We start from the raw sequence: 24006 nt of genomic DNA, 5'->3' as shown, positions 1-24006 counted from the left end.
TGCCAATATCAGTGTAATGTTACCAAAGGAATTAATTAGGATATAGCTATTTCAATTTATTACACACGGAGGATGCAATTTTGATCTCATTTGCTCCGATCTGAATCAGGAATAAGTCTACTGATGTCACTGGGCTTATACCAGTATAAAATTGGTGAGATCAGAATCAGGTCTGGAGTTTTAAAAGCAGCCAGTCAGTTTTCTTTTACAAGCTAGTGTAATAACCATTCAAATTCAGAGACAGAAATCATGTTTCCTCCTCTAGTTGGCCAAGCTACTGATTCATCAGAAGTGAAATTCTGCCACACATTTTGATTGTCCAAATAAAGAGAACACTTCTTTCTTTTCTTTTTTCTTTTGTAAAGGGAGGAAGAAGTTAAAGTAGATGAAGCCTAAGCTACTTTTTATATCATTTAAAAAAAATGAATTGTTTAACAAGATGTAAAAGGAGCCAATATTAATTTTCAATCTATGATGTTTCTCATACAAGAAGTTTTAAATAGACTTCAAATTTTAGCTTTTTTAAAGAATGTATATGTTCAAACAATAAGGCACAACATGATCAATTGTGGAACTGAAGTTGGAATAGTTCAGTGGGAGTTTATGTTGTGGTTTAGTAGGTGGATAGAGCCCTATATGTTTAAGTTGTACATACAAGTGTTGCTATTATAGACACCTGAGCCTTGTGTTTCAAGAACTGTTTTTCTAAAGAGAACATAAGAACATAAGAACATAAGAAAGGCCGTACCGGGTCAGACCAAAGGTCCATCTAGCCCAGTATCTGTCTACCGACAGTGGCCAATGCCAGGTGCCCCTGAGGGAGTGAACCTAACAGGCAATGATCAAGTGATCTCTCTCCTGCCATCCATCTCCATCCTCTGACGAACAGAGGCTAGGGACACCATTCTTACCCATCCTGGCTAATAGCCATTTATGGACTTAGCCACCATGAATTTATCCAGTCCCCTTTTAAACATTGTTATAGTCCTAGCCTTCACAACCTCCTCAGGTAAGGAGTTCCACAAGTTGACTGTGCGCTGCGTGAAGAAGAACTTCCTTTTATTTGTTTTAAACCTGCTGCCTATTAATTTCATTTGATGACCCCTAGTTCTTGTATTATGGGAATAAGTAAATAACTTTTCCTTATCCACTTTCTCAACATCACTCATGATTTTATATACCTCTATAGAGAAATTAATAATATTAGTTATGCCCATTGATTTAGACTTGATTTACCATGTGATGCTCCATGTTTCAATTCCACAGCTTAATTAAAACTGAAGACTGAAGATAGAAGTCAGACTCTATCCTAAGATATCAATTATTTTCTTTCCTTTTATTCTTCAATGTGACCATTTCTGTACAGTCTGAACGATGAAAATTTACAAAAGCATATTTAATATAAAGAGAAAATCGGAGTATTTTATTTTATTTTACAGTTTGATAGCAGCTCTTAGTTTGGCAGACCGCCCTCTTGGGTTCTCTTGAACATCTGCAGCCTGGGGAGTAAGCACTTTTTTCTGTATAGATGTCCATCTTGGGTTGGATTTTTCACTGGAGAATTCTTCCACATCTTGTTCGGAATAATTTTTTTCTCCTTGTCTTATCTTCTGTCTTATGTTAAGGTTGAACTTTTCTGAAACATCTATTCCTTGAAGGAATCGTTTGATGATACGATCCTCTAGTGAATGAAAAGAAAGGGCTACAAGTCGACCTCCAGGTTTCAGAAACTTCTCAGCTATCTTCAACCCTACATAGAGTTCACGGAGCTCATCATTCACAAATATACGCAAGGCTTGGAAAGTTTTGGTGGCAACATGTGTAGGTCTCTGAAGTAAGTCTTTTCGGGCATACAAAGCTCCTGCTGGAAAAGCACCTGTTATGGATTAAAGAAAGAGAGAAAGGAGATTAAAGTTTGGTTATCAAGTACATTTATACTGCTCTCCTGTACTGGAACCTGCTACCTTTTAGAAAAAATCTGGTAATTCCATAAACTTTTTGTACCTGCCATTAACTACTTTTAACATTAATCCAGTGATGTGTGCTGACTTTAAAGTAAAGGATACTTTGAACAATGAGTAGTGACCTCCTCCCTTTATAATACATATTTAAGACCTGCCCAGGAGTTACATGAGTAAGCGCTGTTCAACTGAGCAGTCCTATTGTGGGATCAGGCCCTTTTTCTAGGGAATCATTCACACAAACTGCACCTCAAATCCTTCACAGAATTGAAAAATAAAGTTGCAAGTTAGAACAAAGCAACAGCCATGAAACTGCGATAAATTAAAAAGTATAGACAGGGTAGATAGATAAAATGCCCTAAAACTCTGCAGAAAAAATTAGTTTTCTATATCTTCATTTGAAATAGTACTCGCTACATTCATATATAGATGATTGCAGATAGACATGCATGCTTGGTTGCTTGTCTGAGATTCTTAAAACAGGTAACATATATAACTTATGCAGAAGCGGAAGCAAATATTAAGTCTCATCTTCTAGATTATTGTGCAATAATTCAAAGAGGCGGGATTTAAATAATTATTCTATTTTAATTAAATGCAATTAAATACTTTTTCTAGTTTAAAGAAATAAGACTATTACTTGTTAAACTTTAATGAGCAAACCATATACAGTATTAAAAGCTTAGTGAATCTAATTGTGATGCTACAAAACTTGTGATACTGTGATACCATTTGTGATATCTAATTGTGATACTACAAAACTGCTTTATCCACTCAATAAAACATTAAAAGGAAATATTATTTTCTAGTAGTGTATGCACGTCATTTAATTATGTATATAATTACATTTTAATAAGACGACACTGAATAGAGCTGGATCTCTAGCTTTCATAAATCCTACTTTAAATATTTCACAGATTAATAATTTCTTATATATGAATTTGGATATAGTTGATTGTAGCTATTGCAGAAACTATAATTCATCCATCAGTATAGTACAGTGGTCTCCAACCTTTTTACGCCCAAGATCACTTTTTGAATCTAAAGGCAACCAGGATCTATCCCACCCCTTCCCCGAGGCCCCTCCCCTTCCCCAAAGCCCCGCCTTGCTGACTCCATCTCCGCCCCCGCCCCAGTCGCTTGCTCTCCCCCGCCGTCACTCACTTTCACCGGGCTGAGGTAGGGGTTGAGGTTCGGGAGGGGGTGCTGGCTCTGGCCTAGGGCTGAAGGGTTTGCAGTGTGGGAGGGGCTCTGAGCTGAGCCTGGGGTATGGGGTTGAGGTGCTGGAGGTGGTGAGGGGTGCAAGCTGTAGGAGGGAGTTTGGGTGTAGGAGGGGGCTCCGGGCTGGGGCAGTGTGTTGGGGTGCAGGAGGGGGTACAGGGTGCTGGCTCTGGGAGGGGGGGTCAGGGCTGGGGGTTGGGGTGCAGGAGGGGGTACAGGGTGCTGGCTCTGGGAGGGGGGTCAGGGCTGGGGGTTGGGGTGAAGGAGGGGGTATGAGGTGCTGGCTCTGGGCTGGGGGTCAGGGCTGGGGGTTGGGGTGCAGGAGGGGGTACAGGGTGCTGGCTCTGGGAGGGGGCTCAGGGTGGAGCTTGGGGTGAAGGAGGGGGTATGAGGTGCTGGCTCTGGGATGGGGCTCAGGGCTGGGGGTTGGGGTGCAGGAGGGGGTTTGGGTGCTGGCTCTGGGAGGGGGCTCAGGGCCGGGGTGCGGCCTCCCACCAGGCAGCACGTAGCTCCGGCGACTCCTGTTCGACAGTGGGTGCAGCAAGACTGAGTGTGGCTGCCGCTAAGGCAGACTCCCTGCCTACCCCATCTCCACACCGCTCCTGGAAGGGGCCAACATGCCCCTGCGGCCCCTGGGGAGGGGTGGGGGGCACGTGGCTCCGCACACTGCCCCTCTTTGCAAGCACCACCCCTGCAGTTCTCCCTGCCTACCCCCTGGCCCTCCTGCCCTGAGGGCCATGGGGCTGTGCTGGCCGCTTCCAAGAGCAGCGTGGGTTGGGGTAGGCAGGGAGTCTGCCTTGGCGGCAGCCACACTACACTGCCATAGATTGCGATAGACTGGGAGATCCTCTAGGATCAACCAGTCGATCGCAATCGACCAGTCGGTGACCACTGGTATAGTACAACCAGTCTTCCTCTTTACAGTACAAAATGACTGTGTCACATATTACCACACACACATTATTTCCTGTTTGTATCAATATTACATATTTTTCATGGCAAATCTTTTATATAAAGATAATCATATGTTAATTAGCATTGTTTATGCCTAAATGGGCACATACAAAGAATCAAGAATACAGATTTATTATACATTACTTAGATCTTATCTTTATCTTCTTGTTATGTATTTAAAGTGCATAAATAAAGAGAAAAATGCAGGTTTAGATTATTTAAAGTTCATATTTTTCTACTCATACCACATAGTAACTTCCACACAAGATCATGAATTTTAGATAGAAAAGAAATGATACGAAAGGCAGGTTTAGTACTATGTTTAGCCTAAATTTTCCATGGTCTCACTGTTCATACTTTGGTATTAGTGACAGTCTGCTTGAACTGGGACAAACGGTATTTGAAGGAAAGCAAGTCTAAGATCTAATGTTGAGTTGTCAGCATGTGAGAGAGTACTGAGGTTAAAAGGTGTTGTTTACAGGGCTTCTGTTCTTCCTAGATTATATTCTATGGATAGAAATCTGGAAAGAGGGTCCATGTGAAGTAGCCATGCCAACTAAACAAACGGGCATCCATTGGGAACATGTCCCAATCAGATTTTTTGGAGGTTACCTAATCTGCAGATTTTGAGCTGAATTAAATAGGTTGAAACTATGGAAACCCCAGTGCATAGTATTTGATTAAACTGTATGTGGATGAGACCATTGCTCTGTTTCACATTACCTGTTTGCACAGATAAGGCAAGTGACCGACTGACCTTGTATTAATTTCCTGAGGGTTACAAGAGGCATCCTTGCTGCATTCATGCTATGCATCTGCTGCTAAATTTCCAATTTTATTTTTTTATTATTCTTTGATTTTCTAAGATAGAAGGGTTAAGAGGGAACAGTTGATATTGTTCCCACCTCAAGTAGTTAGATTGTTTCCGGTTAATGTGACAGTGTCACTGTGTGAATTTGTTGGACAAATAGTTCCAAATACTGCCAACTAATCTATATTGTCCACTGACTCCTGGAGGAATTGCACCATCCTCTTTACTATTCAGAAGAGAAAGATGACCAAGGTAATATTTTCTGGACTTCTTTGTGGCATTATTCACCTTACAAAATTTAGCTTTATATCATCAGTCTCTATGCATGGGTAAATAAGGCTAATGAAGCCTGGGCTAAAGAAAAAAAAGCATATTAAGGTGCAAAAGAGTCTTAAAAGAGATGTGACTTGAACCAAATTTACAAACCATTATGCCAGGTGAATGCAGAAGCCTGATTCAGGAAAGTGAAAGCAATAATGTTATTTGGTAAAGGGACAGAACTGTTCCTTGCAACTGGTTAATCCAAACTCCACATCCAGATTTCCCACTTCTTCTGAGTTTTACGTTAGGAATCCCTGAATTAATGGCAGGAACTGAAAAGCATTTGGGGCTGCTCCCCCTTTGATACTGTCTGAACCATTTGGGGATAGGCAGCCCAAGATAGACACTGCACCCCAGAAGATTCTGGAACCCCATGTCTCAGGGACCTTGATTCCACATGTGAGAATATGCAGAGGCATTCAAAGAAGAATTAAGAGTTTGAGTGTATCCCTTAATCAAACTCAACATCAACTATAAAAGTGGGGAAAGGATTTTCTGATTTGTGTTATATGAAAAAAACAGCACTAGTTTGGATGATACTTGAAGCGCTGGCTTTAGCAGAAAGGTATTCCCTACTGATAACTTTCTTTAAGAATTTAAAACTCACGGGGAGGTGGGGGGGAAAGAAACTCTTTCCATCATCTCAAGATACTGCATGAGGCACTCCATTCTTGATCTGGAAGAGAGGATATTAACTGGGGATAAGCAACAAAACAAACCCATACTGTAAGCCCACTCTTCTTTCCAAATTTTCTTTGCTATGGGTTGGAAACACCAGAGTCTATGAAAATAACAAAACCTTTGCATCCTATATGCATGTGTAAAAAATGATGACTGGGCATACAGGTAAAGGTGGAGAGAGGTACCATTTTTTAAAACTGTTGCCCATCTCAATACACATTTCTATCAACAATAATTATTTATATAGTGCTTTAGGTAAGTACAGCATTTTACACACTAAGGCCTGATGGTCCATGGTTTCAGCTGTGTACTGTGGACTTCATAAACTAACTTCCCTGACATTTCCATGGAGGACAGGAAACTTACTCAGCATTGTCCCCTCTGTGTTTTCCCATCTTCTCGTTTTCACTGCACAAGGAGCCAACCTGCAGCTGTGAAGCATGTTGAAAACTGTGTATTTGCAAATGTGTGGGTGGAAATGAAGAACAGAGACAAAGGTTCTCAGGAAACAGCTGCATGCCATCCAAACCTGCAATAATTTGCAGACTAAAATGTCTAAAGATGTAAACGCTAGACTGCACTACCTTTACAGTTGGGGCGGCTATGTGGTTGCAAGTGATGTCAGCAGCACCTTTGCAAAGCTTCTTTCAGCAGCGGCTCCAGTCTGGGATAATTTCCAAGATGGTATGAAATGTTTCTACACTACTGGCTCTGCTGTACGTTCCTCTGGTAAGATTTGAAGGTAAGAAAACAGAAATTCTGCTGAGCTGTATAAATGATTACCTGAGACAAAGTGGGGAGTTCTATAGATTGAGGTGGAGCCAGAAATGTGGTCACTGGCTACTGATGTAATGTGCAGCATCTTGTTTAATATACATATTAAAGAAAGCAGCATTTTACCCCCCGCCCCCAAACACTTAGCAGCAACTCTGTGATCTCATGGTTCTTTCCTGGCATGAACCAAATCATTTGATTTCTGCGTCTGGTAATGGAATATTCCAACCATGCTCATTCTGTGCGGTGAAGAAACAGTAACACAATGGCAAGAAAACATATAATGTATGTCTGAAAAGAGTAAAGTGATAGCAAGAATGAATATCAGGAAGGACAAATGAGTTACATCTACAACTATTTGACCTGCTGTCATAGGGTGACTATCCCCTTTTAAAGGGGATGGGTCCAGTTCATCTGTGACTAATTAGTACCTCATAATGGGCATGGTAGAGGGCATCCTGCCTCCATATAGAGCCAGGCAGTAGTTTGGAAGGAAGCAGCAGGAGGCACTGGTGAGAGTTCCTCAGGTATAGAAAGAACAGGAGTACTTGTGGCACCTTAGAGATTAACAAATTTATTTCAGCATAAGCTTTCGTGGGCTTCAGCTCACTTCTTCGGATGCATAGAATGGAACACACAGACAGGAGATATTTATACATACAGAGAACATGAAAAGGTGGAAGTACGCATACCAACAGGAAGAGTCTAATCAATTGAGATGAGCTATCATCAGCAGGAGAAAAAAAAACCTTTGAAGTGATAATTGAGATGACCCATAGAAGGTGTGAGGAGAACTTACCATAGGGAAATAGATTAAATTAGTGTAATGACCCAACCATTCCCTGTCTCTGTTTAAACCTAAGTTAATTGTATCTAATTTGCATATCAATTTGAGTTCAGCAGTCTCTCTTTGGAGTCTGTTTTGAGTGGTTAGAGAGGTTGAACTACAACTCAGTAGTACCTTTCTAATGTGATGGATGTGACCCAGGAGCGCCGCCAGCGTTTTTGGTGCCCTAGGCGGCAGACGGTCCCGCCCCCGAAATACCGCCCCCGATATACTGCCGACGACCGGGGCAGCCGAAGATCCGGCCGCCGCGGTCGCTGCCCCCCAAATGTTAGCGCCCTAGTTGACCGCCTAGGTTGCCTAATGGGTTGCACTGGCCCTGATGTGACCTCTCTCTCCTGCCATGGCAGCCCCCGACCTGGGGCTGGGAAGGAGGGGGTCTCTCCCTCTATCCCCCACCACAGCAGCCCCCGAGCTGGGGGTGGGAAGGGGAGGGGTCTCTCCCCCACCGCAGCAGCCGTCGAGCTGGGGAAAGTCGCCTCTTTCTCTGGCCGCCGCAGCCCTGCATGTCCCAAATTCCCCCCCGCCTGCTCTTCTCACCTCACTGCCCCCTGCTACCTGTCCCCTATTCTCCCCAAGGCCACCACCTCACCATACATGTGCATCTTCTCCAGGATCCAGGCACCTAATTAGTGGAGCCACACAGGTGGGTGGCCCTTCATTCTCTTGTGCGCGGCCGCCCAGGCGCGCACCTTAGAGGGAACTATCCATGGACCACCTGAATGGAGCTCGCGGACCACAGTTTGAGAACCTCTGCTCTAGGGTATAGGCTCTATAAACAGTATAACTTTTGGACTCTGTTCTGCAAAGCTGATTGTCACCTCTCAGAACAAAAAGCCACATTTGATATGTACCACAGAGTAGCATCAGGAGTATAAAAACATTCTCTGAACTTGCTGATGGTTTGCTGGGGTTCGGTTCACTTCTGCCGCCCAGAGACTGCCCAAGCCCCAGAAAAGGGTACCTTGTAAGGATCACAATTAAAGATGGAGCCAAGCCACAGAATTCAGATAAAATTCAGATTCAAATCTGAACTTCTTTATAAAATGTTCTGGATCCACCCTCTATAGTGCATGCCTTGAAGCTGGGGCAAGAGGTTCCAATCTAATGTCTGTTTCAAACTAATCTGGATCTATGCTAAATTAAGGCATGATTTACTGTTAGATCAATTCCCAAAAGTAAAACAGTCATCCCAGCACTAGAAATATGCCCAAACTGGAACCTTTTATCAGATGTTCTTGAACTTTGGTAGTTTGGGTAAATGGAAACAGATTCTAATCATGTCTGGTTTTGGCTTCCTCAGCCCATCTCTATTGTATACTAGTCTAACTGAGCTTTCTTTTACACTCAGTTGAAAAAAACCCGACAGCTTTATCTTCTATGTCATCAAAATCTTTTGAGAATATTTGTCTTTTTACTTATCTGCACTAACAAGTCTCCTACAAACATTTGTACTGTTTCAAAACTATTTTTTAAACCTAAATAAACTGGACACACTGCTATCCCCTGGGAGGTAAAGAAAAAGCAGAAGGGAGTAGAATAGGAATCTTAAGCTTCACTAATTTAGAAGTATATGAAAAAAGAAAGATGCAATTCTAGCCCACTTGTACCACTTTGTGGATGTTGCTGTAATTAGACAGCTTTTTAGCAAGACTTGATCTGATATTGAAAACTAGTCTTTGATTCTGCAACTGAAATTTGGAGCAGGCAAATGAAAGCAGTTAGATATCCAGCTACCAGATTGTGCTGGCATATATGGCAGTTAGAGAGATATCTAAATTGTATCTATCTTGAATCTTATATAATCCCCATCACCATGATATTTCAATGCAGTATCTAGATACCATAATTTTTTCTGACAATTAACTGTGCCTATAAATATTTGCATGTGCAAAAAAAGAACCTGGTTTTGAAAATCAGGCCCTTAGGATAAAAATCTATTATAGTAATATAGGAAATAAAAATAAGTAAATACTGCCAACATATATTTTTTTCATATATAACACAATCCTCTGTGGCATCTGTGGAAGACAATGCACAAATAGCAAGGCAGAAAATATGTTATAGTATGTAATACTAAAATTCAGTAAATCAGTAAAAAAAAAATATAGCCACATTACATCAGAAAGAGATGTATTTGCCACACTGAGGCCAGAAATACAGCATTTTTACTACCAAACTTGCAGCTAATATTTTCTCTTTCAATTATCCCTTTTTAATGTATTTGTGCATGTATACATGTATATGTTTGTTTAACAGTACCTGTGAGTTTAGTGCTGCAGCATTCTTTAGAAGTGGATGAGTTTGGTGAATATTGATGATGGGGATGAAGCTCAAACAAAATGTTTTAAGGAACTATGCATGACTAATCTAAGTTATTGTGTGATCTTCTATATGTGACCCTGACCTGTTCCCATCCCATTAACTCCCATTACCCTTATTTGTATGTCATGCCTGACCTAGACTGTAAGCTGTACAGGGCAGGGTGTGATACAAATGTTGCTGATGATAAAGTGAAAGGTCCTTGACTAACAACTCTAGAGAAAAGGCTTGTTTATGCTCAGATCATGTACCAGCTGTATGTAGTGAAAAGACAGTTTAGTCTCCAAGCCCAGTGAATCCTTGGTTTCTCTGCTGAGATTGTCAACAGCTAATGAATGTTTTGATGGTGGTGATTTTTTTCATATGGACAGCCATCTATTTGGAACAGTTGTTAACAATCCAAACTGGATTTGAATCAGCAATTTGAAAGGCTACAATTATCCCATTCTCAGTCCCCTGAGTCAGTAACGTTTCTGGAGTCAGGAAATCCTGTGCTTTTTGCTAAGTCACAGATGAAAACCATACTAACAGTAAAAGAAAATCTTGCTTGGTAACAGACATTGCTATGTATAATAATATAACAAAATTTGTATGGGAAGTGTGTAAAATGGATTTCATTTATAAAAACATAATGCTTCTAGCTAGATTACTGATTTGAAATCCCAGTTGAGAGAAATTATCATTTTTAGTTTTGGGATACCCTGATGCTACTTACACTTTTTAAAATCTAATAGATTCATATGTTAAAATGTATTGAATTTTTTAAGCTTGTGAATGAAATTAGCAATGTGCTGTGCCTGTCAATGTGAGGCATTAAAGTCCCCTGAGTGTATGAGAGTGGTGGAGTTTAAAAATTAATTCAGATCGTGCACCTGTTTGCTGGAATTCATCTGTTGAATTTGCATCACATTTAATAAGTTTCTGTGACGCAACTCATGTCCTTTTGTCTAGGCTCCCTTAATACAGTGTTAATTCACACCCATCTAAAATTCAAGCAATATTACAAATTTCAAACTGTTAATTAAAGTCTGTGAACTTGAATAGATCTGGATAAAACTGGCTTTACCCACTAAGGGTTTTTTAAACTTCTCTATCATCTAATCTCCAACTTCTCTCAAGTTAAATCCAGATGACTACATGCTCTCACAATGATCTGTCAATGGGTTACAAATCTAAATGAAACCAAGCAAAATTAAGTTACTAGCTTAAGCTAATAGGTAACAAGGCATATCATCCACTGAAATAAAATAAGAGTTGTTGATTAGTAGAATAGAAGAACACTAAAGCTACATTTTAAGAGGTTCAACCTTTATATTTTTCAGTAAGTTTTAATATATACCTATTAACTTCCAAGTAGCTGTGGCAAAAAATCTATCTAAGGCAGTGTTTCCTGTTCATCCCTGTGGACGTGTTCATAACCCCCTCATTGAGAACCCATGATGTAAAGTATTTATAGAATGCCTATTGCAGTAGGATATCAATGTTTGAGACAAATAATTGTAAAAAAATTTTTTTTTGCTAACAGGGCATGAAGTTTGCTTGCTCTCAGGAAGAGATGATGGACACCTTAAATTATAAAAAGTAAAGGAGACTTCTGATGACATTTCAAAGTGAGTTTCATCAGATGTTTAAGATCAAGAGTAAGATTACCTGTGGGCTACCAGATGTTTGAGATGGTTAGACATCACCAATAGCTTTATTGACTCTAGAGAGAGAGGGGCAAAACCTGCAAGTCTCCCTTTTTCCTGCAAAAACTGTAGAGCCTCTGGTATTGCGACCTTCCCATTTACACAACCACAGCTCAGTTCTTTCTGGTAGCTTCCCACCAGAAAGTTGAAGAAAATGTTTCACATTTACTTTTGTGGAACTGCATTCATGGGCACAACTGCACATGCCCTTCCTAGGTCTTGTATTAAAGGTTAGAGGTAGATAGCTTTCTGGTTTGGAACAAAATGTCCACTAGCCTGTGGTGAATCCAAATTCTAGTTTTTAAATTTTAAATTTCTGCCTGTTACCTGGAGCTTATCTATGATCTGGTAAAAGATGGAAAACTGGTCAACAGACAGGGAACAAAGGATAGGAATAAACGGTAAATGTTCAGAATGGAGAGGGGTAACTAGTGGTGTTCCCCAAGGGTCAGTCCTAGGACCAATCCTATTCAACTTATTCATAAATGATCTGAAGAAAGGGGTAAACAATGAAGTGGCAAAGTTTGCAGATAATACTAAGCTGCTCAAGATAGTTAAGACCAAAGCAGACTGTGAAGAACTTCAAAAAGATCTCACAAAACTAAGTGATTGGACAACAAAATGGCAAATGAAATTTAATGTGGATAAATGTAAAGTAATGCACATTGGAAAAAATAACCCCAACTATACATACAATATGATGGGGGCTAATTTAGCTACAGCTAATCAGGAAAGAGACCTTAGAGTCATCATGGATAGTTCTCTGAAGACGTCCATGCAGTGTGCAGCGGCAGTTAAAAAAGCAAACAGGATGTTAGGAATAATTTAAAAAGGGATAGAGAATAAGAAAGAGAATATCTTATTGCCCTTAAATAAATCCATGGTACACCCACATCTTGAATACTGCATACAGATGTGGTCTCCTCATCTCAAAAAAGATATACTGTCATTAGAAAAGGTCCAGAGAAGGGCAACTAAACTGATTAGAGGTCTGGAATGGGTCCCCTATGAGGAGAGATTAAAGAGGCTAGAACTTTTCAGTTTGGAAAAGAGGAGACTAAGGGGGGATATGATAGAGGTATATAAAATCATGAGTGGTGTGGAGAAAGTGAATAAGGAAAAGTTATTTACTTGTTCCCATAATATAAGAACTAGGGGCTACCAAATTAAATTAATGGGCAGCAGGTTTAAAACAAATTAAAGGAAGTTCTTCTTCACACAGCACACAGTCAACCTGTGGAACTCCTTGCCTGAGGAGATTGTGAAGGCTAGGACTATAACAGGGTTTAAAAGAGAACTAGATAAATTCATGGAGGTTAAGTCCATTCCGGTCTATTAGCCAGGATGGGTAAGGAATGGTGTCCCTAGCCTCGGTTTGTCAGAGGGTGGAGATGGATGGCAGGAGAGAGATCACTTGATCATTACCTGTTACGTTCTCTCCCTCTGGGGCACCTGGCATTGGCCACTGTCAGCAGACAGGATACTGGGCTGGATGGACCTTTGGTCTGACCCAGTATGGCTATTCTTATGTTCTTATGTACCCAGTAATTCCTGCATCTAGCATCCAATGTGACAGACTCCATGTGATGGAGAATTTATCACTTGATAATATATTCCAAATGCTTAATTAACTACTAAAAATGTCATCTTATTTCCTGTTTGAACTTTGCTGTCTTCAGCTTCCAGCACTGATTCTTGTTCTACCTTTGTCTGCTATATTAATCGGTTCTAGTTTACTTTCTTGCATAACACAGGCCATAGAACTTTCCTGAATTAAGAGCTCTATAATATCAGGCGCCTTCTCTGTGTGTAGATACATGGTTAAATTTTAAACAATCTTTGACTTGTGTTCAAATACTGACAATTGATTAAGTTTCATGGGTGTTTCCTCTGGTGCTTCAAACTTCTATTTGATAAACTTTATAGATTTAACTCTTTTGGTCTTTGTAAGGTATATTTTCCAGTCCAAAATTTCTTGTAGTTCTTCCCTGAATCCTTTCCAGTTTTTTAAATAACCTTTTAACAGTTATGCCAGAATGGATGCCAGAATGAGATCCAATATTCCAACACTGACAGGATACTGGGCTGGATGGACCTTTGGTCTGACCCAGTATGGCCATTCTTATCTTCTTATGTTCTTAATATAGAACAGTGGTGGGCAACCTGTGGCCCACACGCAGCCCATCAGGGTAATCCACTGGCGGGCCGCCAGACAGTTTGTTTACATTTGCACGGCCACCCGCAGCTTCCAGTGGCTGCAGTTTGCTCACCACTGATATAGAAGGTTTTGGGAGACTAGCTAATCTATGGAGGGCCCATGAAACTAATAGGTAGTTACAAGGACTACAATAGCATTGTTTGTCCTGATTTTTCTTGGCCACTCAAGCCAGCTGAGAAAAAGATGGGAGGATGTACATCCATTTTCCAGATAGATTCTTTCTCATTCAAGCAATGTCACACATTTTCTTGTTCCAGTGCCTTGCAAAAAGTGATTAGTTTCTTCTTGCTTTTGGAGGTGCAGTCCCCAATATCCTGAACATCAAGTTTTTAATTATCTGGTTGAGTTTTCATGCCTCTAGAGAGAAGGCTAGATGGCTTAACCCATTTAATTCTACATTTATTTACCCTGGACATGAATCTTAGATACCTAGAGTTTCTTCTGTTCTATCTAGAGGAGGATTCTGTGAGTATGTTCCCTGACCCTCAGGCTCTGGTTTCTTGACAAACACTGCATGGCGGTCATTTTGTAGAAGAACAGATTTGATTGTCAGGTGAAGGATTAAACTACAGTATTGCCAATTGCTGTCAGTTCTAACCCGCTGATGTTCTGTTTTCTCTCTCATTTGGACCATTTACTCAGTGATGTTTGTGCACCATATGTGCTCTTCAACCTGATAGCAAAGCATCCACAGTGACCTGCATTGCAGGAGTCTCTGTGAGGGGATTCTTTGTGGTGAGGGTTTTGTATGTTGACACCCCCACAACAATTTCAGAATGAGAGCAGGGAGAGTGAATGGAAAAAGGGAGGTAGTTCTCCTGAAGATTCTACTTCAATAGGAGGAAGGCTCCAAGAGGTCTCATGTGTTGTAGGGCCCATTGTGGCCATGCAGGAGACCATCAGAACTATAAGCTATGGAAGCTCCTAGAATTAGGTAGTAGAATTCCCTGAGAAGTGAGAAGGGCCCACTACTTTTATTCATCCAAACAAAGAAAAATGAGAAACAAGAAATAAAAACAAGAACATTAAAAAAACCAAACAAAAATCATTAAAAAAAATTCTATACCGTATATGTAATACTGTTCATTATACCTTAAGGTATAAATAATTAATGAAAACTTAATAAGAGCCAGTCCTGAACTTCTTACTCTGTGCAGATTCACACTGAAATCCAGGGAGTTCTCCCTAAGCATAGACTGAAAGAATGGGCTAAACCAGTTTTAATTATTTGCCTATTCTATATAGAGAGATGTTTGGTAAGTATATGTGTTTTATACATGTTGGTAGACAGAAACTGTACTTATTAAAAGGAAAAATCCTGATATAAAATGTCATTTGATAAATTTCTTTGGCATGCATTTTATCATATTGATATACCTGTCAAAACTACATAATGTACAGCAAGGGATTTAAAATGACAGAAGAAGTAGCAGTGGCTATGATTCATAGGTAACCAATACAACACTGCTGCAAATTTGACCATTGTCTTTTACCTGGAACTGGTAATCTAATGTGCTGACATTTTTATTTAGTTCATAACAGCTACAATATTAACTTGTATAATACACCTGTACCTTGATATAACGCTGTCTTTGGAAGCCAAAAAATCTTACCGAGTTATAGGTGAAACCGTGTTATATTGAACTTGCTTTGATCCACTGGAGTGCGCAGCCCCGCCCCCACCCCGGAGCACTGCTTTGCCACGTTATATCCAAATTCGTGTTATATTGGGTGGCCTTAGATCGAGGTAGCGGTGTATTTTTAAGACATACAGCTTATTAAAAATTTAACACAGCATCAGGGTAGCTGCTTTAAGTACATAAACAATGACATACTGTTTTAATTAACACCTATAGAAAGAAGCATGTGTCTGACAAGCAAATTAAATCACTACCACTAAATGTAGATGGTAATGGCTACTTTTTAAATACAGAATTTTCAGATTTTATTTAAGGTTTATATATTATATATTGTCCAACTGATCTACCTCTTTGTCATTACATTGTTTTCATATAGTATGCTTACAATGTGATCTTTCTACAGCAATAGTGTCTTCATACTTCTTCCAGAGCTTTAATCATTTCACGTCTTTTATGGTTAAAGTTCAGGTGTATTTGATTTCACCATATAACTTGCCTAAACAGCCTGTATTATTAAAATGGTGCTAAACCTTTCATTTGAGAGTTCTAAGATTACTTAAGAACTTCTCCATTATTAATAAGCCAACAGCAACCATAAACCATAATACATTACATTAGAAGATAGTTTCCCTAGCTACAGATACAAGAATTTCACTCCTTTAGATGTATTTCTGACAAGACTAGGGATTCTCCAATGGAATTGTCTTAAGCAGCTACAGAAATTGTATTTTGACTTGGAAAACTTTCATCATAGGGCACAGCTATGAAACAATTCCTGTCTGCAACAAAGCACCTCCTAGCTACATTCAGTTCAGGAGGTTTATGGTGAACAGCAACTAAGATGAAGTGTTTCATTAAGCCCTTCAGGCTGATCTAGTTAGCATTCACAAAGTGAAATAACCTACGCATAATTTTACTCTTCATTAGCTGGTTGTTTAGAAGAAAAATATGAGCTAATCTATTTTATTTCAGTTGTTGGTATTTTATTTCAGTGCCATGGTACTACCACTCCCACCCCCCAAAAATATAAAACAGATCTGATAATTGAGGGTTTATCAACAGTAGTGATAAAGAATTCCCTCTGTGGTTGTCATTCAATGTTTCACCTTCGGGGGCAAAAATGATAAATCACTTCATGTAAAATCTATTATTAAACTAATCAGGAAGCCACAGTATATAAAAAAAGGGAGCTCACAAAACAAAACAACACAAAAAGCTGACATCAGAGAAGGATAGACAGGATTAGATCCTGCATGATTTCAAGAACAAATAGATCCCTCTGGGACTTTGGGGATTAATATTTTTTCTCTCTCAGACACTGTTCAGAATTAATGAGGGTACCTGCAACAATGCTGGCAAGCTGCTGAGTTCTGGTGATGGGGTAGATGCTGCGTGCCTGAACGACTGCTGAAGCTATTTTCTTGGCGTGCCTCTCCTCCCCGTATGTTCTCAGGATGGACGCAAGCGCCTGTTGATCTAAAGCATTCACAACATCAGCAGCGGTGGGCATGTCAGGATACCTACGCACAAGAAGAGCCAATTAGTTCACTGACGTCAGTTTTCATTGACAAGAGGTGAAGCTTCATAGCATTGAGACATAAAGTCAAACACACACACTGCATGCAAGTGCCTTTGAGGTTTTAAAATAAGAGAAAGCAATCCTGTGAAAACGGAAATAGCTTCTACCTTTTAAATCCCGTCTTATTACTTCAGATGGAGTGTCTTCCTTAACATTAATTAGCAATAAAGAATAGCTGAAACTTCAAGCACTACCATCAACTTTTAACATTAATGAGTTGACAAAGATTAGCTGTGGTTCAAGTATTTTTCTAAAATTGAAAGGCTGTAAGATTGCCTTTATTTAAATATCTTCAAAATCTGAACTCATTTCTTATGTGTTGGTTTTAGTCATCTTGCATTATTTGTTCTGTTTTCCACTCAGAATATAGAGGAACTAATCTCAAGGATCTTTCCTGTTATATGTAGTGCTATGAAAAATGATCCCTTATGAAGACAATTTTCTGTACTGTCACTTAAAGGTATCTCAATTTAAATTCAAAAGTATTTTGAAAGAAAAGGATATTTGTAACTATCTACCAAAAGGCAAACAAAATATCCTATAGTCATCAATATTTTTTTCACCTGTACAACTTTCTTTATTGAAATCGTTCAAGGTCTTTTATATACACTGCATGGGTATTCAGTAATTTGCAGAGACTGCTCAATCTAATTCAACTATTTTACAGACTTGCCTCTTCTACAAAGGGACTGATAGGCAGAATATTTTTCAGTATTTTATTATTTCCCCACAATATCTTATAGAAAATAACCAAACTTTAGATACTCTTTGCCCTGTATATTTATCCTCAACTGTACAGTATATGCCTGTTTTATCCCAGTCATTCTTTATTCTTTATATGGTATCATGCAAGTTCATATACCAGCAGGGATATTTTAGTGGCAAAAACCTCAGGTTTACATTCCTTGAAACCGTAGGCTTGAACCCAGTAAGATCTCAGCTGTTCATACTAGAGTTGACTAAATTGCGTATCATGCAGCTTGTTGTGTCAGTCTTTGGGATAGTTTCTTAGAAACTGAGGTATCATTGGCTATGTGTGAACATTAACAATACCATGGCTCATATTCTAAGAACACAAGTTTGTCGCACTATTTTTGACCAGAATTTCCCATTCCCTTATAGGTGTGCAGCATGCTATGTCTCAGTTAATTACCATCATCCATACAACAGAGGTGACTGCATATTTGGTGTTTTCTGTAATAAGGCATATTCCCCATGAAAGGCACTGAGTCCCTTTGAGGTGACAATTGCTATATACATAGAAAACATTAGTATTTATGATTAGAATTGCATTCCACCTTCCAGATTATACTCAGCACTGACTCTAATCAATTAAATATAAAGGTTTTTTTCTTTTTACTACTTGTTAATTTCAGTATAAAGTAAGTCATTCTGATCTGCTTGCTATGAATCATAGGACAAAGTTAATGAATTGCTTACAGTAAGCATGCAAGTAGTGGTAGAATATTTAATGCCTTGAAAGCAGAGTTGCCATTGTAATTTAATTGATAGGATAGGCTCACTGATGTTTCTTTGTAGAGGTTAGCACATGCCCATCTTCAGAGTAGCTACCAAGGTTAAAAGAAGTCTGTTAGAACTTCACTTATACTTAAGCATCCTCATTTCACCTAGATGATAAACTACCTTCTCACAGTAACAATTTCATTTATATCCTACATCATGGTCTGCTTAACAAAATTAAAGATACTTGTTTTAATTATTGTTATTATTCATTGCTTTTAACCTTAAGTATGGAAAGCCTAATAGTCAAATTCTGACCTTCCACCACTGAAACCCAGAAGTACCTTCACTTTATGCTGCAGTAAGTGAGATTGGAATCTGGCCCTAAATCCTGAGAACTAGATGAGCCTCTATGGCAAAAGAACAAAGCTGATTTATTATGTATGTGCGGAGTTAGATGTGGGCGTGTGATGGGAATTCTGCAACCTAAAAAGGAAATTAAATTCAGAGTGTTGTTGAGAAATTGATTTCTTGTTGTGAGAAGAAATGTTTGATCAATACATACCTGCCACTATCCATCCTCATATCCAAAGGACCATCCTTTCGCAGGGAAAAACCTCTTTCGGGAGTATCAAGCTGCATAGAGGAACACCCAGCATCCAAAAGAACTCCATCTAGCATTCCTGGTTCCACTCCAGCCGAGATTAACAAGGTTTCTGCTTGGCTAAACTGCCCTAGAAGAGCCTGAATCTGTTTCCTATAAGAGAACCACAGATAAAAAGTGAATGCTAATAGTGCAATATTTCTTCCCCTTTAAAGTAGGAAATGAACAAAAAATTGGAGTAAAATTTGCAAATGCATATAAGTGACTTAGGCTTCTCTGTCCCATTTTCAAAACAGACTCAGGAATTTAGGAGCCAAAGTCTCAATGTCACTTAGACACATAAGTCACTTTGAAAACAGGACTTGGGCACTTTTCAAAGTTTTACCTTAGGTCTAGTTTTCCTCTCAGACCAAATTTACATGAATGCAACTCCACTAACTGCAACAGAGTTACTCCAGTTTTCAACTAGTATAAGTGAGAAGGGCCCACTACTTTTATTCATCCAAACAAAGAAAAATGAGAAACAAGAAATAAAAAAAAGAACATTAAAAAAACCAAATAAAAATCATTTAAAAAAATTCTATCACAACAATAATTATGATCACCGTTACTTACTACTAGAAAAAAGGGAACAAACATATTACATGAAGGTTATTTGCCCACACACAAACACCCTGAATATAAAACTGTACAATACATCATTAAATGCGTATACTGATGTTCAGCATAATAGGAATAGGATTTCATAGCCTTGAAAAAAGTGGTGATTCATTTGGTATACCTACTCAGACATTCAATATTTTAACTTACATTTAAGACAACTCTGAGAAATTTATCATTTTTCCCCAGCACCCTTTCCAACTAGCATATTAATATCATCCAAAAACCAATCAGACATGTGACAATGTGAGAATATCTGTATTATTTGTTATGAATATGGTGCATGCCTCCGAGTGTGAGTTTATGATGGGTTACTTCCTATGGAGTTACATCAAAAGTGGTTGTTAGAGGAACAAGCAGGAAAGGTAAAACAATGGCCAAGGCTCATCCCAACAAACACTCAAACATAACAGCTAGGTTTATAGCCTAGAAAAGACTCCTCCACTCCAACTGTGGTGACATAGCTGTTTTGCTAGGGCTCAGATGACAGATATCAAAGGGAATGGTAAAATATTAGAATACCCAGGGTCTAGAAAAGAGTGGAAGTTGTGTGAGTGGCCAGAGGTTATTCAGAGAGTGTCAGAAAAAACAGACAGGCTGGCCAGGGAATACACAGAGATGGAGAGCCTGCTGTGAACAGAACAGTCTGTTTCTCCCAGCCAGAGACAGGGGTTAGCTATGCTGAGAGAAACTTGCAAAAGCTGGCAAGGAAAGATTAAGGATAAGTAAGATCCAGGCTCAGGGTTATACTTTTTATTGTTTTTACCCCTTGCTGTATGTGCTTTGCACCTTAAGAGGACGGAATAAATAATAGGGCTGTCAAGCGATTAAAAAAATTAATCACAGTTAATAGTGCGATTAATCGCACTGTCACACAATAATAGAATACCATTTATTTAAATATTTTTGGATGTTTTCTACATTTTCAAATATATTGATTGCAATTATTACAGAATGCAAAGTGTACAGTGCTCACTTTCTATTTATTTTTTATTACAAATATTTGTACTGTAAAAAACAAAAGAAATAGTGTTTTTCAATTCACCTCATACAAGTACTGTAGTGCAATCTCTTTATCATGAAAATTGAACTTACAAATGTAGAATTGTGTTAAAAAATAACTGTATTCAAAAATTAAACAATGTAAAACTTTAGCGCCTACAAGTCCTCTCAGTCCTATTTCTTGTTCAGCCAATTGCTCAGACAAACAAGTTTGTTTACATTTGCAGGAGATAATGCTGCCCGCTTCTTGTTCACAATGTCACCTGAAATTGAGAACAGGCATTCTCATGACACTGTTGTAGCCGATGTCACAAGATATTTACATGCCAGAAACACTAAAGATTCATATGTCCCTTCATGCTTCAACCACCATTCCAGGGTTCATGCTTCCATGCTGATGACGGGTTCCTCTCAATAACAATCCAAAGCAGTGTGGACTGACACATGTTCATTTTCATCATCTGAATCAGATGTCACCAGCAGAAGATTGATTTTCTTTTTTGGTAGTTCGGGTTCTGTAGTTTCCACATTGGAGTGTTGCTCTTTTAAGACTTCTGAAAGCATGCTCCACATCTCGACCCTCTCAGATTTTGGACGGCACTTCAGATTCTTAAACCTTGGGTTGAGTGCTGTGCTATCTTTAGAAATCTCACATTGGTACCTTCTTTGCATTTTGTCAAACCTGCAGCGAAAGTGTTCTTAAAAATGAACAACATGTGCTGAGTCATTATCCTAGACTGCTAACATGAAATATGTGGCAGAATGCGGGTAAAATAGAGCAGGACACATTAAATTCTCCCCCAAGGAGAATTTAATTTAATTATTTAATTTAATTAAACACTTTTTTTTAACAAGCATCATCAGCGTGGAAGCATGTCCTTTGGAATGGTGGCTGAAGCATGAAGGGGCATATGAATGTCTAGCATATCTGGCATGTAAATACCTTGCAATACCAGCTACAAAAGTCCCATGTAAACGCCTGTTCTCACTTTCAGATGACATTCTAAATAAGAAGCAGGAAGCACTGTTTACATTTATGGGCGATAAACTTGTTTGTTTTTGCGATTGGTTGAACGAGAAGTAGGACTGAGTGGACTTTTAGGCTCTAAAGTTTTGTATTGTTTTGTTTATGAGTGCAGTTGTGTAACCAAAAAAATCTACATTTCTAAGTTGCACTTTCACGACAAGGAGATTGCAGTATAGTACTTGTATGAGATGAAATGAAAAATACTGTTTCTTTCATTTATAATTTTTACAGTGCAAATATTTGTAATAAAAATAATAATATAAAGTGAGCACTGTACACTTTGTATTCTGTGTTGTAACTGAAATCAATATATTTGAAAATGTAGAAAAACATCCACAAATATTTAATACATTTCGATTGGTATTCTATTGTTTAACAAGGCAATTAAAACTGTGATTAATCACGATAAAAATTTTTAATTGTGATTTTTTTTAGTTAATTGCGTGAGTTAACTGTGATTAATCGACAGCCCTAATAAATAATGCTTTGTTCTGAAGACACTGTTTTTGAGTTGCTTTAATCAACTCACTAGTCACAGGTCCCTGAAAGAAAAGGGTTTGCAGGTCCCAACCACAGATGGGCCTGATACATTAAGAGGCTGCGGCCCAGTGACTCAGTCCCAGGTGGCTGGACCATCCGGTAACACACCAAGTGAGGTGCAGGAAGGCAGTCCTGTCACCTAAGGGGTGCAACTCAAGAGGGATTAAAAGGGTGTTAAGTGCAGTTTGCCCTGTAACTGTGAAAACATAATTTCTCTTCTCTACAATTATCCTGATGCTGCTTACTCAGGCTATTCTCATATTCCAAACATCTGATCTTTTAAAAGATTCTTTGTTTGCCAATCTTATTTAACATTCTTGAAAGACTGTTACCTAAAAACAATGGCTTTAAAGAATTTCTAATGATGATTTACATAACATCTTATGTCCCAAGGAAGTTTTTTGTTTTGTTTTATAAGAAATGCTCTGTAGGGATCCCTTCACACAGTGAAATGTAATCAACCTGGAGTGACGCACGGCAGCTGTATAACAGCATACAATCTTAGGCAGCAGTTTAGGCTATGTCTACACTAGAGACCTTATAGCGCACTGCTGTACCGATGCAGCTGCGCCGCTGTAAGATCTCTTGTGTAGTCATTCTATGCTGACGGGAGAAGCGTTCTCCTGTCGACATAGTTAATCCACCCCAACAATTGGCGATAGCTATATCAGCGGGAGAAGCTCTCCTGCCAACACAGGTGCCAATGAATGTCAACTGTAATGAACAACTGCCTACAGCTGGGTTTATATCATTGACTCATTTCATCTTAGCCACTGAAACAAACAGCAATGATTTTCACTCAGTATTGATTTGGGCTGGATTCAAACCAGTGACCTAGAAATAAAAGGCTCTGTATCCCATTTCTAATTTCTTGAGCCTTTCAGCCTCATCACTCCAAACTGTTAGGACTGTTTTAAGCAAAACATCCTCCCTCCATATAATCCTCCATTCTCTAAAGTAACTTCCAACAGTTAAACAACCTTAGATTGAGAGAATGCTACCATAATGTTTATCTTAGCAAAAGAAAAGAAATGAAATTACACATATTTGCCAACTTGCCATCTTTAAATGTGAATTCCCGAATGCATCATTTTTAGATCTCAGAAGGAACAACCTGCCACTGTAATTCAAAGGACACAGGATGTCTATGGGTACTCCACAACCCACCTTTCCCCTTTGGAGTTCTTGTCTTGACTCTGCAGTAGAGAAAGAACTGAGGTGGGTTAGCCCGCGTGTGCTGTCTAGCGTCTTGGTGCAGCACAAGGAGAGACAGCGCATGTGTGCGACCAACGGACACTGCTACCAAAATTTTCCAATCAGCAGCGCAGGGATGCAAACATACCTACAGTGGAGCACCCAGAGGGATATGACTCGAAGAAGAAGTGGCTTGTTAACACCTCTCCTGTCATGGAGGGGAGGATGCTGTAATGAACCATAAAACCAGTGTCTCTATTCAGTCCATGATTTTTAGTATTTAGTAAAGTTTTGAATGTAAACTTCCAGGCCTGTCTTTTGAAGGTGTTGTGCAGGTTTCCTTTGAAGATGAGGACTGTGAGGCCAGATATAGAGTAATTGCTTTGTGAAAAGTGTTCACCCACAGGTGCTTTGATGTTTTTGTCTTTTATCATTTTTCTGTGAGAGTTCATTCAAGAGCGCAGTGATTGTTTTGTTTCACCCACAAAGTTGATTTCGGGCATT

The 24006-nt window shown here is 39.2% G+C and overlaps 1 protein-coding gene across 6 annotated transcripts in view; it reads right to left on the bottom strand.

Annotated features, from left to right (window-relative positions):
• Nucleotides 1-1326: 1326 nt before the first annotated feature.
• Nucleotides 1327-24006, bottom strand: part of METTL15 (methyltransferase like 15) — a 214363-nt gene continuing 191683 nt past the window's right edge. For 5 of the 6 annotated variants that reach the window (XM_045016282.1, XM_045016281.1, XM_045016284.1 and 2 more), the window contains exons 4-6: nucleotides 19041-19232; nucleotides 16777-16955; nucleotides 1327-1876 (exon numbers count right to left, since the gene is read on the bottom strand). In XM_045016282.1, coding sequence (XP_044872217.1) covers nucleotides 1434-1876; nucleotides 16777-16955; nucleotides 19041-19232 — 814 coding nt within the window. In that variant the 3' untranslated portion in view covers nucleotides 1327-1433. Of the gene's footprint in view, nucleotides 1877-5875; nucleotides 5945-16776; nucleotides 16956-19040; nucleotides 19233-24006 lie in introns of all 6 variants that reach the window. The other variant, XM_045016285.1, reaches the window with a different exon arrangement.

This window comes from Mauremys mutica, chromosome 4 (assembly GCF_020497125.1).
Source record: "Mauremys mutica isolate MM-2020 ecotype Southern chromosome 4, ASM2049712v1, whole genome shotgun sequence".
NCBI classification, from domain to species: Eukaryota; Metazoa; Chordata; order Testudines; family Geoemydidae; genus Mauremys; species Mauremys mutica.
This window is presented reverse-complemented; position numbering and strand designations above follow the sequence as displayed.